The sequence below is a fragment of the Acanthaster planci genome, linkage group LG07 (assembly GCF_054643075.1).
Source record: "Acanthaster planci isolate LZ-2023a linkage group LG07, COTS_SCS, whole genome shotgun sequence".
In the NCBI taxonomy this organism is placed as follows: domain Eukaryota; kingdom Metazoa; phylum Echinodermata; class Asteroidea; order Valvatida; family Acanthasteridae; genus Acanthaster; species Acanthaster planci.
The window spans coordinates 7258602-7276784 of NC_141783.1; the positions used below are offsets into that span (position 1 = coordinate 7258602).

Consider the following 18183-nt stretch of genomic DNA (forward strand, 5'->3'; position numbering starts at 1 on the left):
ATGTGCAGTATGTTATTTCTGTATGAGAACTGTACCCCTAAACTGCAGAAATTGCGCAGCCTTTCTGAATTTACCGTTGTATTTGCACATAAACGTACATCATTTAAAGGACTGAATATCAAATAAAGGTCGGAAATTTCACATGCTTGTGAAAAACAAACTAGAATGTGGCCAAGGTTCCAATTCATTTAGTTCTGCGTATTACACAACTCTTCATCATTACCTCCCCTAGTTGCGCTTAGTGTTTTTCAAATCTGGGTTTAACCTTTTGGATTAGTATGATTTTTAAAACTCCCCGAACTTTGCAGTTTCATTTAAATAAAACACGTCATACTCTGCTTAAGAAGCATTAAATTGTATACCATCGATCACAGGGTTGGAATAAGATTCATTTTGTTTGAACGTTAAAGCTTAAGGGAGTTTAATTTTCCGAGACAAAGCTGAAACAGAACGAAGCCGTGATTTGAAAACCTTATGAATATGTCATAGCGCCTCCATGAGTTGACCTTTTAAAATCACAGAAGGCCGTACCATTAATTGAAAGGAGGGGGAATAAACTCGCAAAAATAAATCTCGAATGTAATGAAATATCATAGATTTCTACAGCATTTTCAAAAAACCCAAAGAATTATAAAACTACGAGAAAATCATTTCATGGGTATCAAATATTAACTTGCTTTTCATTTTCAAGAAGATTCTTACAACACCAACTGTGAGGATACAGGTTTCCCTCCTGAGGTTCAATGGATCTTTTGCTATTGCCAAGTATTGCACGTTCACACAACAGTACAGAGAGCTGCACAATCTGGCTCAAAAAGTCACTCTTTCCTGCGTTTACTCACCGGAATATCCTTCCAATTACGACCTGTCCCCGGGCATTTTGATTGTTTCAATGAGTTGCATCATCTGATGGATAGATATAGGAGACTTCGATGACAGTTTAAGGCTCAAACCGATGATGCTTCTGTTACCGAAAGCCAGATTATCACGGACATAGCGCAACCAAATTAAGTTAACGGTGCACATTAGGTATTTTTACTTTTTTTAAATTTTAGTTTGTTCTGAATACTAGTTACCACATTTTCTGCCAGTCTGTTTGTTGACAGATTTATGCTGTTACATTTGCTTTGCCTCGTAATAGTACACTGTGTTCATGGTGCCAGTACCTCCATGGTCTCACCACAATGAGTGTTTGAAGGTGTAGATATGTCATCCTGGTCATGGCCTTGAGCTGCAGTTGACATGGGCATGATGTGATGCTGATTTGATGGAGTAGGCCTATTTTGGAAGAATTTATTGGAACTAACAACGAAACAACACCAGTGGTACCCTGCCTTCAGTGATTGTTCAGACTGAATTCTGAAGTTGACATCACAGTCCTGATACACTTTTGCTCTCTGCTATTCAACGGTTGTTTTGAACTTCAAGTTTATCAACTGTAAGAACGCCACTTTGATCTTTTGGTGAGTTTATTTGGGAAATTTCTAATTGACACCAACTGACAAATTTTAAATAATGACCAAAGTTTGAGCCATTGGCAGCAGACAATTAGCCTGGGACAGTGAACTTGGTCTAGAACACTGTTGTGCTGGACTTTACTTCCCTTAAAAATCCTCCAGAGGCAAGGATTAGAAGAAATAACTGTAATAACAATAGAGGTTATGCATTGCTCGTGCTGTTGAGGCTGTTTGTTGTCATTTTAACCGTAACCCTACATAATACTACAAATTACTACTTGTAGTAAAATGTAGTACTGAGTGCTGTCGCTTGTAAGAGGACATGACTTTATTGTTCTGTGAAGCCATAAGATACAATAGATAAGACAACGTACCTTACAGTGCTGTGGCACAATGAATGCATGGCTTTATTCTCTGTACAAGTAACAATGCAAGTAACCTAGCCAGAAGTAGTAATCTGTAGCACTAGGTCCTTAGGGCTCAGACTACTACTTAGTATTTTGTAGTACTGTGTAGTGTAAGCCAAACAATATGCTTGGCAGTTAGGGTTAATTTAGTTAGAATGAATGGACAGAAGGCTTACTCTAGCCTGACGTATCCTTGTGATACAGATTGAAGCCCTTAAGTTCTAACTTTGCCTAATTGTATTTAAAACCTCTGTAGGGACCCACTGACGTGACTGAAAAGTAATGATTATAAATAAAGTCAATGTTTTTTGTTCATCTTTTTCGTGTGTTTTGTCTAAATAAATTTAAAATATGTATCATGCCTGTGTGCTGTTGCTCATGATTTGAGCCAACTCTTGTAAATACATGTATTCAGCACTTGATGACAGTTGGGATTAGTGGTAGACAGTCATACGCCACCCATTCATGTTCCCAGGTCCACTTTTGTTGTTACGTGTGCACCTTGCTATGTACAGTAATTGTTTCAGGTGAAAGGTTATAGTTGGAGTAAAAAGGTTACTTAGGATGATTCTACATTTTCGTTTTTCTTTGCATTCAATAATCTAGATTATCTGATAACAGAGTTCCATGAGTAAGTCATTGGTCCATGTTTAAGAATCTTTCACAGTGAAATGTATGCAGTCAGTTTATATTAACCTTCCTTTTGCTGTAACAGTCAAAAATTCCTTCCACTTTATTTGCCCCAGTACAAATTAATACCCTAACCCTCCTGGACCCTTCAAAAAGTCACAAGTTCCACTGGGCTGAGTTCCTGTTATTGTTAGAGCAAGTTAGCATTGTGAGGAGGGAGAAGACATGCTATAGGTCAATGTTTGTCCTATCACAAAGGTTATGCAAAATTACCCCTGCAGTTACTGCAGTAATAGCCAATACCCACAAAAGAGGTCTTAAGAAAGTAGAGCCTGGACATAATGACTTTCTAGAGGGCTAGATGACCTCTCCAAAGCTTAAACTATGGAGCACAGAAAAATGGATTGGGGATGATGCATGAAGGTTTCCAGCCAAACAAAACACCAATACCCAAAACTACAGCACATGGGTCTATCACAACCATTTTGCAGTCACTAACTGCCATGCGCAGACCCCTATTCAGGGTAAATAAAGGTTAACTACAACATGAATCACATTGGACTTGTAGATACAAAGATTTATGATTGCATTTTCTGTGTTTTCTAAAACTCTAGCATCTGTTGTGCTTGTAATTCTGGTTAGCTTCAGATGAGTCTTTTTTGATGTTTCAGCTCTCTTTAAAAAAAAAAAGATGATTTACATGATGTTTTAAATCACATATTTTAATTTCTTCATCAAGGATCAAAACTTGGATTGTGTCAAAGTTGATCTTACATGATACATTTTTGAAGTTGTTACGAGTACCAAGACTTGTGTCATTGTTTCACGTGGACTTGTCTAAAAAAAAGTTGAAGTCAAAGAAATGATCTTTGGCAAGTTGTCTTATTTTCTTTTGGTAATTGGTGGGTAGCTGTGGCGTTGTGCCTGAACTTGGGGTTGTTTGGACATTGCTGATATACATGTAGCAACCTAAACAAGTTTAGAACTTTATAACTGGGTTGTAAAATGCTGTTGCGATTCAGCAGGATTTACCTGTCACTTATGTTTGTTATTTCATATTGTGACACATGATCAGGGTTAATGACTAACCTGCATGCCAAAGATGTGCAGCTAGTAAGCTTTTATCACAGCAACTGCATCACCAGGTGCAATGCAGACAGACTTACTGTGTCAGCCCTATGCCCTCTCAAAAGGGTCCTAAGAAATTTGGGGAGCACTTAAACAAAGTTTAAGTGGTGAATCACAGGCTAATCCTGACAGACAAGAAACCACAATCCCTTAGGCTTGGTCAGGGCTGTTTGGTTCATGGATCATGTTTCATACATTTACTTCCTTTTTCCAGCCTGGCCTTTTGTGCCCTTATCAAAGATCAGCCTGTGCACTGGTGTATCAGGGAATGGCCAGGGTGGTTGAAATGTCTAGCAACAGGTTTTCTGTATTTTTGTTGTTTTGGCTGCTATTCTGTTTACTCTTTCAAGTATGGTCCAGTATGTATGCGTGTATGATACCGTACATGTACAGAGGGTGTACATCTGTTCTGTAGCTGATGATATGTACATGTAGCATGCACGATCAATTACATGAGTGAACCCTCAGTACTGGGTAGGTCTGGGGTTCTGTTCAGAAGAATGGCATTATTCTTAATTGACCTTGAGTAGAGCTTCCATCAAATCAGGCTATTGAATACATTGTCCTATACCTACAGGTGTATCTGCCTCAAGCAGGAACACCTCCATATTCGCTTGAAAAGAGCCATATTGGTTGGGAGCGTTTATTTTTTGCATTTCATTTCCTAGTTCTTTGTGCAGTGATGAAGTTCAGTGCTGACCAAAGGAAATTGGGCCGTCTTTTGGTCCAGCTAGAGGTTCATTGAATAACCTGCCACTTGAGGAGAGCCACAGCTGGACCTTTCAGATAACTGTTTATTTTATAGCCATTGTTTAATTGAATCTTACTCAACACTTCTATTTAGTGATGACCTGTGGATGTAGTTCTGATTTGAATTTGTAATTTTAATATCTTGGAATTTAAGTGATGTACAGGTACACTTGTATTTTGTATCAAGTTTTAAGTAACCCATTTCAGTTGTATAAATCACAGTCAAAAATTCCTTTCACTTCCCCCACTTCACTTTATACACAAGCTAGTCCCATAGTCAAGTCCTAATTCTGGTTGATGCTGTGACCAGTCAGATTCAGTCAAGAGACAATTAAGCAGGTCACAGCCAAAGCACAGCTACCAACAGTCACAGCCAATCAATTATGTTATATGCTCTATGCAGGCAAGGTGACTCTAAACTGTTGAAGAGCGCTCACTTGACTGATTACTGATTTCTGACTGAGACAACAACTTTTTCTAGAATGGATGTTTGTACAGGAGGGTTAATTAACCACTGGAAAGTGCATTTGAACACAGTATTTCCATTATTACTGTTATGTTTAATAGGGAAAGAGAAGAGCCCTGTTGACAACATGAGCTCAGAGACTCTAAAGAGCTGTCTTTGCCAGTATCAAGAATTATCCGGGAATTGATCTGATCAAGTGATTTTTTTTCCTCCCAGTAATCTGCTCTCTTCTGTTCAGAGTCCCAGACCGACAAACTTATAAAGATGTGTGCTGCAATCGTCACCAACTTCCTCCCAGACTCACCCAGCCAGGACAACCTCAAGTCCCCAACGTCCCCCGACATGCCCGAGGGTGCCCATCTGTTTGCACCCGAGAGCTGCGATCTGACCAATGGCGAGGTGGACCTTGTGAATGGCTTGTCCAAAAAGGTGAAAATTCTTTGGTAAAAGATGAAAACAGTTCTGCTTCCTACATGTGTATTACATGGTTTCTGAATACAGGGTAGATAGGCAGGAAAGAATTTGTGGACACTCTTTTATGCTGATTCAGTGTGCGGCTTATTGTTAACTGGTTAAAAATAAAAACAGCAAGAGAGGTCAGGTGACACTAGTTTCAAAGGAAATGAACAACATTGTAAAGGGTACAAGTTGAGTGCATTGTAAATAAGTTAAACCTCTTTGCACCACATATAAGAGGTGTGTCTTTTCTTTACATCTGATTTCACATTTTACCACCATTAACCTTAACCCCCTCAGCATTTTTTCTAGAAGGCTGACTCAACCTGTCATACTCCAAATCCCTTTCGCTGCTGGGTAGGGTGTATGTACTCAACCTGCCGGATTTCGGCAGTCCACTTGCTGTATCAGTACTCAGCCCAACAAACTCCAACAGGCACTAAACTGTTGGATTTTGGCTGAGTGGGGATTCTTGGTTATATACTTTGTATAAAGAATTGGGACACAGTGTACTCATCCTTTAAAGATCCAACAACTGCATTTCATTGGGGAGGGGGCACAAATGTCTTTGTTTTATCTGTGACTTCTCAGAAAAAAGCAAGGTCACCAAACACACTTGAGCAATTTATTCTACTCCTTAAGTACAGGTACATGACCAAATGACCACCATTGTTTACTGGCACACACATACCAGCAGCATTATTTATCAAACACCCAGCAGCAAGTACTGGGCAATACCAACCATACCCACTCAGTCAAAACCCAACACTGTTACTGCATCTGTACAGTACTCATCCTGTCATAACCCAACACTTTCTGTAGTAAGTTTCATATGTACACGTAGCTCAACCAATCAAATTTCAACAAACTCTGTTGTAAATTGATGGGATGGGGAATGTTAGGGTTAAACCCTATGCTCTCCCTGTCAAAACAGGGTAGGCTGAGAAACAGGAAGCATAACTGTTTGGGGGGAGGGGTTTAGATGTAACGTAAATCTAATGTAGAATATCACCAAAATGTTACAAGAGACAGGCTTGGTGACAGGCTTCTCCAAACATCAATTGTTGTTGTGGGAGGGGGAGAGACACATGTCCTCCTAGCAGAAGTCTGTACCCCTTGAGTGCCCCCCCTTGAAATCTTTGAATGAACACAGCCTGTACATGTAAGAGCCATATTTAATTTCCTCACTGAAAATTTGTGTGCACCCGTGATGCGCCCCCTCAGAAATGTCACTCTTGTCACATGTACATCACTGCCCATCAGTATTTCAAAGTTCAAAGAATTCTACATGGAGGGCAGTCTGTCTTCAGTTCTTTTGCCTTGTAGTGGGTGCAGAATAATTTACAGAAATGTACCATTTCTTTGCTAGAAATGCCAAATCTGTGTCTTTTTTTGTTGGACTGAAAATGTTCACTTGTGTATCTCCATAGTTTTTTATTCATATTTGGCTGAAACTGGAAGTTGATGTTTTAAGAAACCAAACCAAAAACAAACTCTCTTTGGTTTCATTCTATTTCTAACCACTGTGCTGATTCGCAATGTTGAACAGGTTTTTGAGTGTCCAAGTAATGACACCACAACATTTCCAACCATTAGGGAAAACACTGCTAGTGTGACTACAGTCAACCCTTGTGACAAGGTTGCAAGGACTAGCTACATGTACATGATTCCCTGATAACCCCATCCTTGTTGTAACAGGACTGGAAAAACAAAAACAAATAATTTAAAAGTTTCTGACCCACAGAACTTGCTGTTATATAACACTATTTCGTACATACATATTGAAAAATGTGTAACAATATTTGTGATTTCCAGAGCTGACTACCTGTATAACTTGTACTGTACAGACTCATTTACAGCCATCTGTGTCACATATGGTTTCTTGTCTTCAGAACATACTAGTAAGTCCAAGTACGGAGATGTTTGACCTTCTACAGAAGCAACTGAAGCAGAGATTAGACGATGGACAAGGGGAGACCATCTACGAGATTGGCCAGGCAGGTAGGTTGTATGGGCAAGACATATGTGACACGTTATGATTGCATCCCCGACTGAAAAATATCTGTGGAATTAAATCTTTCATTGTGTTGTGCAGTTGCTTGGATATCGGATATGTGCGTGACATACATGTATGGGGCTCGTCTGAATGAAAAGTTCTAGGCAAGTCTGTAAGTCATGCTTCCTGGATTTGAGTATTCCATAAATGTTTGTGCTTAATTCTCTATGATTGAATGTTAATACTGGAATGTTTACATCACCTGGATTGTTTGCAATGGGGCATTTTCAATCTTGGTTATTTTGCATGTATACATTATGTACATACATAGACACCTGTCAACATTAATAGTCATATATTGGATAGATTGACAGTCACGTTGAACTTCAGTTCTGTTGGTGATAATCAATGCCTGTATCATTGATTTCGAACCTTTTTAGCAACTCCAAAGTTTGTCTTGAAAAGTGCTACATGCATTGTCCGATAATGTCCATCACATTTTTTACTTTCTCACTTTGCAGAAATGATCAAAACTTTGGTTTCTTGGTTGCCTCCCTGACTGAAACATTTCTAGCTGTGGTATTACACAGTAGCATCACGGGCAGCCAGGACATAGAAAATGAACAACGTTCATTTTCATGAGTGTTTAATTTATACATGTAACTGCTAGTACATGTACAACTTAACATATGCTCCACTGCCACGGACTAGTTGAAGCCTGTGTGGGCAAAGTCCAAGGCGATCACTCATGTATGAGGATAAGTATCTAGATGGTTATACAGTACTACAGACAGAATTTGCTGGAGCTTGTTAAACATGATCTGCAGTTTAACACAGGGAATCTATGCATGTCTAGACATCATCCAGTGCAAAGTTTTCGATCAAATTCATGTATTTAGCACAGTGGTAGTTTTTAGTTTTACTTTTTCTGACCCTTGTTTAAATGTGTGTGTGTGTTTGCAGGTGATGGGAATGAGGGAGGCCTGAGTCGTGAGGATTTGGATGCCTCCATTGCCACCCTGGACTGCCTGGCCAGGTCTCTAGAGGCTGATACAGTCCTGCTCAGAGAGAGGCAGGTTGAGACAGGTCTGCTGGCCGACTTCCTGGTCAGAAAGATGGCCGATGAGCGGGACTTCGTTGAAGTGCGGTGAGTGGAAAGTTGGGCAGTTTCTTTCAGTTTCTTTCAGTTTCAGCTTGGTTCTTCTAACAAGTTAGCATCACTTCTGACTGTCATCATCTCCTGGTTATCTTCTAGGCAGACTTACCCATCGTGCACATTCCAATTTTATCAAAGTACAGACAATTTTTTGTTTCACTCAGATTGAAGAAAATTTTACCATGTTTTGTTAGTATAAATACATGCAGTTCAAATGATTAAAAAAAATGAAATAAACTCTCTTATTCTAAATTTATGGTTTTTCTTTGAGGAAGTATGACTCAACACGTAGATTCTGGTTTGGTCAAACTATAAATCATTGCTTCGCTCACACTAAAGAGAAGATACACATGTTGGTCGAGTATGAATAGTTATTCATGGATGTTTGGGGGAAGATGACTCAAACTATAACCAGAGTAAATTTCAATTCTTTCTCATTTTCCTGTTGACCCTAACTTCCCGTGTATTTCTTCTTGGAGCCATTCTGCAAAATCCACAACTGGCACATTCTACTGGTATATGGTGTACATGTAAAGTTTCAGTGGGCATCAAGTCACACGTAATAGAATCCTTTAAAGCCTCCTTTTGATTTGAAAATCTCTTTTTTTCCCTCCACTTCTGAAGTGTTGCAGTTGTAGGGAATGTGGATGCAGGGAAGAGTACCCTTCTGGGTGTGTTAACCCATGCAGAGCTGGATAATGGACGAGGACTGGCCCGGCAGAAGCTGTTCCGCCACAAGCACGAGGTGGAGTCTGGCCGAACCAGCAGTGTGGGTAATGACATCCTGGGCTTTGACAGCAAGGGCAACATTGTCAATAAGCCTGACTCCCATGGTAAGCTGAAATAGTAGCATCCAGGCTGTCATGAAATGTAGGAAGTACACATTTGGCTTCTAGATTGTCTGAATAATGCACACGTTGCTGTGTTTTGATTTTTTTCTTCAGATATCAAAAAGTGTTTCATTACTTTGCCCCATCATTTCATTTGTATAATATAGTGACACAGTAATAGGTTGCAGTTTCTATAGTTTTATTTTGATTTTGTAATATGTTGTTTGTAATGTTTTATGTCTTACAGTCAAAGTTACCACTATCCCACCCTAGTGTATTTTCTCTTTTAGCATATTTTCACATTTAGTTGCATCAAACTTTTTTTAGTTTGGTTTTTTTTTCACTGAAAGCTTGCCCAAATTTTGACACCACTTTTTCTGACATCAGATGACCTGTTCTCAAGAAATGTCCAGTTTTCCCAAGAGTGACTGGAAAAATATGTGAACTGTTTCTGATTTACTGATTGCATTCTGAATGCCTTCATTCTTTTGGTTTATCTGTTGATAGGGGGCAACCTGGACTGGCTTAGAATATGTGAAATGTCATCTAAGGTCATCACCTTCATTGATCTCGCTGGTCATGAGAAGTACCTGAAGACGACAGTGTTTGGAATGACGGGACATGCACCGGACTTTGGAATGCTCATGGTAATTGCTGTCATAGACAGGAAAAAGAAGTGAGCCTGTTCTGCAGCGTAATTTTTGGGGAGTTTGTCATTTTTGTGGCCTACTAGACAAGGCCGCGATGGAGAATCCATAGTTTATGATAATTTTCCGCTTCAAATTGAAGAGAGAGGGTATTGAGAAGTGTTCTCGTATGTAGGAATGAAATAGTGAAAGTAAAGTTGAATGGGCCCAATTTTATGACACGGATCCTAAAATAAATTTGTTTCCATGGACTCTTTAGAATACAAATAATGCCCTGCAAACATTTCTGATGATTTTAGGGCAAACTGTGGAAACTTATATAATGGAAAACTATCCCTCTACTAGGGCTAGAATATTAGTGGCAAATAGTATGACACAAATCATGCAGGTTTGAAATGGGCTGTGTTTCATAGAGCTTCTGTTAACATGATAATAATGTTTAGCAAAGTTGCTCACTACACAGTAAAGCAGAATGATCTATAAGTGACTTAACTGCCTTCTGTTTTCTTATCTGACAGGTGGGCAGTAATGCAGGCATAATTGGCATGACCAAGGAACACTTGGGCCTGGCCCTTGCCCTGAGTGTACCCGTCTTTGTTGTTGTCACCAAGATCGACATGTGCCCATCCAATGTCCTGCAGGAGACCATGAAGCTTTTGCAGCGCATCCTCAAGTCGCCGGGCTGCCGTAAAATCCCAGTGCTTGTCAACAATAATGATGATGTTATCATGGCAGCCACCAACTTCAGCTCAGAAAGGTACTCATGTAACCTTAATTTTCATAGGATTCTTTGCTACCAGTCAGTTGGAGGGGGAAGAGTAAGTCCTTATATGAACTGACTGCAGTTTGAAAAACCTGCATTGCGAAACTTGGTGTAGTTATGTTATGAGGAACCTTCTTTTGATGAGAGAATGGGCATTATACAACACCTGAATAAATCCCCTTCATCTGATTGGTGACTTTCAGATCACATGATACTTGGACTGATTAATGGCATGCTTGTACACAAAAAAACAGCGCAGATATAATTGTGCAGGAAGTTGTTATGTTTCAAACCAAAATGCACGCTGCCATGCAGCTCTTCACACACAATGCGACATGGCTTAGGATAAATGTGGAGTACGAGTCCTTCAAAGAAATTTCTACACTCGAGTAAAGAAACAAATTGAAAGTGTCAAACAACAAGAGCAAACACCCAGGAACATCTGAAGAATTAATTGATTTTGAACTTGACTGTTTTGTGTCACAATTGGTTCCGGACAGAGAAAGGAAAATGAGGACTTGAACACAAAGTGTGTTTAGGCATGAGTGTTTTACATTGTCAGTGAAAAACTTTCATTTGGTGACAATTTGAATGTTCCAGTCCACTCAGTTTTGAAGTTTGAAATGCAGCAATCAGTCTGTCACCTCATGAAATTATTCTTACCTTTGCACTCATAAACATTTGTTATTTCTTATCATCATCTCTCACGAATGTGTATTTTTTTTTGTCTTCAGGGTGTGTCCAATCTTTCAAGTCTCTAACGTCACTGGTGAGAACCTGCCCTTGCTGAAGAGTTTCCTCAATCTGCTGTCCACCAGAATGCATTGCGACGTCACTGAACCAGCAGAGTTTCAGATCGATGAAACTTACTCAGTACCAGTAAGTCTTGCATTGTATAAACAAAGATAATCCGTAGTTGATTGCAGGCACATCGTCACTGTACAGTGGTTACATGCTTGATTTATCTTTTGATGTTCCATGTGATGGAAACATAGGGCAATCTTATTCAAATATTCTGTAGCTGAACCTCGAGGGACTTTGAATGGCACTTACAATACAAAATTCAACTTATGCCCATATTGCAGTTTGCAACTAGCCATATTTAAGGGAAAACATCTTTTGTGCCATATTTGGTTAGGTTTTAATGTTATTGTTATGTTTGTTTTGATGTGCATGTGTCCAACTTGTGTATGCTTGGTATATTGTATGCTAGGTATCTTGGGTTCACTGGACTTTTGCTTATGGGTTCGGGTTTGTAGCATCATATTTCATTTGTGATATTGCAGATTGCTTGCACAGTTTTTTGCCCTTCATGAAGATTCTGCTTGGATCAAAACGTCAGGCCCTCTGGCTTTTCCACTTTGTATAGTTTAGGTCACTGTAGCTAGCAAGCAGTTTGCAGCAGCTTCTGTATTTTACATCTCTGGAAACAAAAGTTACATCGTGTTCATCTTGTAACAACACTGCACAACCAGACTTGTACATGCCTGAGCAGTCTGTAATTCTTGCGTGTTCATTCAGGGGGTAGGAACTGTCGTGTCAGGAACAACCTTGAAGGGACTGATCCGCCTCAACGACACGTTACTATTAGGCCCTGACCCCCAAGGTAACTTCCAACCTGTTGTAGTCAAGAGCATCCATCGGAAGCGCATGCCTGTACGGATGGTCAAGGGAGGACAGACAGCATCCTTTGCACTGAAGAAGGTAAGGACTGCACCATTGCTGTTATTACACACTTTTTGAGCACCCTCTCTACTCCGTTATTTTCCTATGCACTCTGGCAAAGTTCCAAGAGCTGGGAAGCATTTTGCTAGGCCAAGACAATACTATCTCAGCAAAAGGAGGTAACCAGCCAAAATGCCATGCACTTATCATTTGTTGTGACTGGTCCTGGGCTAATTTTACTTAGCACTTAGCATAGTTGGTGAACAGTATTTGCTGCCCAGCAGCATAAAATTTGCTCGTGGAGTATGGCTCACATGGAAAGTTGGTAATGTTGATTGGTTTGAAGTGGAGTACTTCTTGCTACACCTAAGGGATGCATATTGCCCTGGATGAAAAGACCAAATCTGTAATAAATAACATATAAATAAAATACTAAAGTTGAAGATACTAAAGTTAAAATGAGACAAAAATCATCAACATGAGAATAAAGTCCAAATATTGAAGCATTTAGTGAACTGGGAATCTGAGTATTTGACAAAAGCTGCGATGATTGGACATCTGTTTCTTTCATCTCGATATCTGTTTATTTTGGATTGTTTGCTTGACAGCAAATCAAGCGCTCCCACATCAGGAAGGGCATGGTGATGGTGTCCTCGCAAAGCAACCCAGAGGCATGCTGGGAGTTTGAGGGGGAGATTCTGGTGTTGCACCACCCAACGACGATAAGCACCCGCTACCAAGCCATGGGTGAGTCACAGGCTCACCTCAGAGGGTGACGTGACAGTCAGGCACCAACCGTTTATCTTTGCAATTGTTGATGCGCTCAGTCAGATTTTGCAAAAAAAAAAACTCTGGATGTAAAGTCTGCCTGGAGTCTTACACCTAGGCTGCAGTTGTTCAAACTCTCAATTTTAAGAATCCGGAATTGGGATGTATGAGATTTCCAGTCTTCATACAGAGAAAAAGCAGAAATTCAGAAAAATAGGCTGATGCATGAAACAACCCATTGACCAATGTCTCAGTAAGTCACTGGTAACTTTTATGAAAAGAGGTGTGTGGTGTTAGTCTCTTGTTCCATGTCTTACAGTCTTGCAAAACAGTCTTGCACAGACACTACAACATTGGTCCATATTTTCAACAAGTTGGCCATGGGCATTTATAGTCATCTGCTTCAAACTGAAATCACTTGGCTTAACTTACGGTTGCAAGAGCATCAAAGAAAACTCTCCTTTAAGATGTGAATTGAGACTTTGAACTTGGCTATTGAAGTATCAAGAACCTCCTGTTTGCCTCCTGGCGCTATTCAAGAATTTTATTTGTTAGCCGGCAAGCACAGTTGGCATAATTTGTTTTGCATAAGTTTTCATACTCCGAGGTGTGGTCTCAGACTGCACTACAGAATTCTTGTAGATGATATTTTTCCCTTCCTGTACTTGTACCGTGACAGTTCACGTTGGCAGCATCCGGCAAACAGCCTCCATTATTTACATGAGCAAGGAGCACCTGCGGACAGGAGATAAAGCACAGGTTCGCTTCCGATTCATCAAGAATCCAGAGTTCCTTCGAGCAGATAGCCGCATGGTGTTCAGGTGAGTCAACACAGTAAACCCAACAAATGATTATGTCATCAGATTTGGGCAATGCTTGTACGTGTCCACTCTCTGTTTTTATCTGTTTGTTTCTTTGGACACCAGAAGGAACTCGATGGTGGAGATGTACCTGTAGGCTGTATTACTAATATTATGCTTGAGTTACCTGAAACATTTACACAACTTTAACATGAAATTGAAATGATACAGTTGGCTGCAGAGAGGGAATAGGAAGCACATGCATAGCATGCACAGTGGCATATTACTGGGCAGTTTGTTGGAAAGTCTTTCAATCAATAAGTTCTGCTTCTGTTTTTAGAAATCATAAATCCACAGGTGGTGTCGTAGTCAAGACCATCGCAAGACCAGACACAAGACCGTGCATGAGACCAGTCACAAGTAACAGAGTGAACAATGACAAAGGAATGCTTTTGTTGCAGTTCATTTGGATAGCTTTTGACTTGAATTCAGACTGAAGGTCTTGTGTTGGTCTTGCGTAGTCTTGTGAAGGTCTTAAGTGGTCTCGACCACAACATTGTCCACAGGTACCTGACCATTATACAATCAGGCATGCATAAAGGTACATCTCTGTGTTTTGGTCCATTCAAGTTTGACTCATAAAACAAAACCTTAACTTGGAACTGTATGTTTTCGTTTAGGAACCATGTTTCTGAATTCTGCTTTGAAGCTCAGAACTGAGATAATAGTCACGATGGCTCTTGTTTTTCCCTAGGGAGGGTCGGACGAAGGCTGTGGGCCGCATCACGAAGACCTACCCCCACGTCTCCCTGACCGTCATGAAGAACAAGCAGAAGATGGGTAAGGGGCGTGGCCAGGCGCCAGGCCCCAAACCCCCAGACAATGTGCCAGGGAGGTACGGTGGGGGTCAAGGGTCAAAGGGCGGTCGCCGGAGCCGCCACAAGAAGGCACGGGAGACGGGGGAAGAGCCCGATAACACCAGACACTCTGGAGCTGCAGCGTGCGTGTCTGCTTCCGGAACTGAAGTGTAGAAGTAGACATGATTCAGGCAACGTAGAAAAATCGTAGCTGCTTTTGTTGTTTTTGTTTTTTCTTTTCCTTTTTTGTGGCATAAACTGAGTTTTGAACGGTTCCATACAACTTTGTAATAATTTCATCTGTTGTAAGCTTTTGAATGTCATACTTTAGTGCTGTGAATTCACAGTTAACACTACATGCCTATTGGTATTTTGTAAGAACTGAACACGCAGTGGAAAGTATTTCTGTATTTTCGCAATATTGCCATCGCTTCTTTCTTTTCATGCAGTTTGGATTAGTGTTTGCGATGTTGGTTTGTACTTGCCAAAATTCATTCCCAAATCATCCGTGTTAATGCAGTCTCATAATTGTGCGACATTTAGCTTTTTCATACCAGTTTAGTCAGAGACATATTTGTACTAAAATGATAGGCAAGTGAGTAAGACAATTAAAGAGCATGGAGAAACCCCAATTATCACTTCAACCAACGTTTGAATACTCAGAATGTCTTGCTTTCAAAACCTTTGGGGTTTGAATAATTTAAAAAATTGTGAAGAGTCACTGCTAGTCTGTGATTCTACGTTTCATAAAATTTCTGCGAAAGCAGTGGACACAAGTTTTTATACTTGCCAGAACAAAATAATACATACAATAAAATCTAAACAGGATTGCAATATAACCGAAAGTTTGATGTGATAGATTTTAAGCATTTTTTATCAGTCATCTTTTTCTTGTTCTTTCTGTGAGCGTAACTTTTCCTTCATTGTTCATTAGAAGTTTATCACTGTTTTGCAAACAGGTAGTAAAAAAGTAAAATTCAGATATAAATCAAACGTAGATTACTTTTATATTCATGGCACTGGTCTGCCTAAATAGATTGGTTTTCTAAATCTAAATGGTCAATGGATATTGCAAAGAGTGCAAAGAGAATATTAAATCAAAACTTTGTTGCGTTTTAAACCTCATTTAGAAGAGGTGGGGGTTTGCAAATCGCGATTGCTGAGTGTAACACATAAGAACAGGGGGAAGATGGCTTTTTTATTGTGTAATTGGAAAGTGATTAACTAGAATAGCTTCGTGTGCATGTTGCTCAGGTGATGTGATGTACATGTGAATTGGGAAGAGTAGTGGAGATTCCTAACATCTTGGCAAAGAGTGTCTGTCAGTAATTTGATGGCAGTTGGCAGTCAAGATTTAGTTGCATGGGACTAATGAAAAGAAAGGGTAATATCTCATGTGAAGCGGAGCAGTTCCTAGCACGACTGCCGTGCAAACATAGCTGAGTGTGCTGCTCAATCAGAATTTCCATGTTACGTCTGAAAGAGTCATAGTATCGTGACGGTACAGCAAAATCATTTGCCTGATTTGATTGAAACTGTGTGCGGGAAGTAAATCTTTTTACTATAATTCTGTCACTGGGCAGCTGAGATTTCAAGCAAGGGCGGGACAGGCTCTGAGGTTGTGAGAAGGTCTAAAATGGCTCCTGTGGGATTCAACCAGCAGTTGTAAAGCTGAATTGAACCATTTTCTGTTCCATGGACGTTTTATTATGAAAATGTCTATTTTTAAATGTATTAAAGAAAGGCTTTCGGCAGTGTGTAACATGGAGCTTAAAGTTCATTGTTAATGCAGTGTTACTTGTGACTAATAATCGAATGCTTTGTACATACTCTCATTTTAGACCTGTTCCCCATTTTAAGGTTCTGTCCAAGCATTGGTTGTTCCCCTATATTGTTTTAAAAATCACTGTTGGTAAATTAGACATATAAATAATATACACAGTGGCAGTTTTCATTAAAACATTGGAAGATGTCGACACTTCTTCCCGTAATTTAATAAACACTGTAATGACATGTTCACCAACCTAATAAAATGAGTCAGAAAATGAGTTAATGGACCTTTCAAGAATTTTACGCTTATAAATCTGTAGGACCCTTGACATATTTTTACCCACATGATGTCCATTTCAGTCAGGGTGCCAAACTGATTGGCACATCAAAACACAAATGAGCTTTTTCAAATGGATTTTTGCTGAAGTGTATGGCAAGAATACATGTATTTGGTACTCACCTGGAGAAACAAGAAATAGTTTGGGATATTTTGCTGACCTTCCCTGAATTAGGGGCAATGGATCGCAACACTGACCGTGCCACAAACATGGACCCAATATTATTGGAAAGATGCAGCAGAAAGTCAGCTCAACCTGTTTTCATACACGCCACCTTTACAACAAAAAACAAAATTTAAGTACTTTTTGTTACAGGTCAAATTTATCATGTACCCAAACTTTTGAACTGAAGTATGTATTTCATCAAAACCGCGTTTTTGTATGGTGGGTGATTTTTCACTCTTAACAGCAGTATGGAAAAATGAAAGCAACAGAAATGATCACGTCTCAGGGGTGGGGAAACATGCTCATGCTCATTTCCTCGCTTAATATGCCATGTGCCACCGGAGACCAGGGAATTGGGGCGATGCCTGAATGCTTGATCAACACCACATTACTACTTGATTCTTTTTCATCATTGTTTCTGTGAAATTTGGATGATTTTTCACCCTGTGTTTCACTTAAGTGAAGGCGGTATTAATTTTGTTGAAAATGGCGACTTGTATTCTTTAATGGTGTCCTTTTTGAAAATACATGGCTTTTCTAGTATTCAGAGGACCATTTCTCCCACTTATAATTAATCAAAACTACAAGTGGTGGAAAGTCGAGCTTTCTTCTGATCCGAAAATATGAATTTATTGTGTCTGCACAAATCAAATCTACAGGTAGAGTCGCCGATCTAGTATATGTGGGTTTTGCGAGCCCGTCTTCAAAGCGCTTTATGACAAATTCCTATTTCTCGTTTTGGTTCGTAAAGTATTTTGTTATAGCCAGCAATGTGGCAGACTGTACGCCGATGTAATGTAACTATTTTGATCGACAATATTTGAGTTTATCCATCCGGCCTAATTCTAAGTTTTTCATTTCTAGGAGCATGGCTTTTCTAATGGCTGTCTTCTGCATTGGTGGGACGGCCGTGCCGCCCGATTCGAGCCCTGTATAGTTTATGGGGTGTGGGCTATTCTCAATTTATCAAAATACGTAAACTATCTCATTTCAATGTTACTTAATATGAATTAATACAATCATAACTAGAATTCTTAGGTAGATTAAAAGTTAAATGTTTATTTGCAGGTGTGATTGGACAGATGGAATTGGGGCAGCTACTTTTATCTGCACAGCATCAACACTCATTCAAAC

The 18183-nt window shown here is 39.7% G+C and overlaps 1 protein-coding gene across 4 annotated transcripts; it reads left to right on the top strand.

Annotated features, from left to right (window-relative positions):
* The first annotated feature begins 746 nt into the window (after nucleotides 1-746).
* Nucleotides 747-16833, top strand: gtpbp1 (GTP binding protein 1). 4 transcript variants are annotated; one of them, XM_022233712.2, is made up of 13 exons: nucleotides 747-1029; nucleotides 1142-1463; nucleotides 5055-5267; nucleotides 7187-7295; nucleotides 8254-8437; nucleotides 9071-9279; nucleotides 9784-9923; nucleotides 10442-10680; nucleotides 11421-11565; nucleotides 12208-12390; nucleotides 12960-13098; nucleotides 13799-13940; nucleotides 14674-16833. In XM_022233712.2, the coding sequence occupies exons 3-13, from the start codon at nucleotides 5103-5105 to the stop codon at nucleotides 14948-14950; spliced, it is 1932 nt and encodes a 643-aa protein (XP_022089404.2). In that variant the 5' UTR covers nucleotides 747-1029; nucleotides 1142-1463; nucleotides 5055-5102; the 3' UTR covers nucleotides 14951-16833. The 4 variants fall into 4 exon arrangements, with proteins under 4 accessions (XP_022089404.2, XP_022089405.2, XP_022089406.2 ...); XM_022233713.2 differs by having other exon boundaries at nucleotides 747-1463; nucleotides 5077-5267; XM_022233714.2 differs by lacking the exon at nucleotides 1142-1463.
* Nucleotides 16834-18183: the final 1350 nt, after the last annotated feature.

Coding starts and splice junctions, on each gene's coding strand:
- gtpbp1 (XM_022233713.2), top strand. CDS start 5,103: ATGTGTGCTGCAATCGTCACCAACTTCCTCCCAGACTCACCCAGCCAG. Junction 8,438..9,070: donor CGGGACTTCGTTGAAGTGCG/GTGAGTGGAAAG, acceptor CCACTTCTGAAG/TGTTGCAGTTGTAGGGAATG. Junction 10,681..11,420: donor ACCAACTTCAGCTCAGAAAG/GTACTCATGTAA, acceptor TTTTGTCTTCAG/GGTGTGTCCAATCTTTCAAG.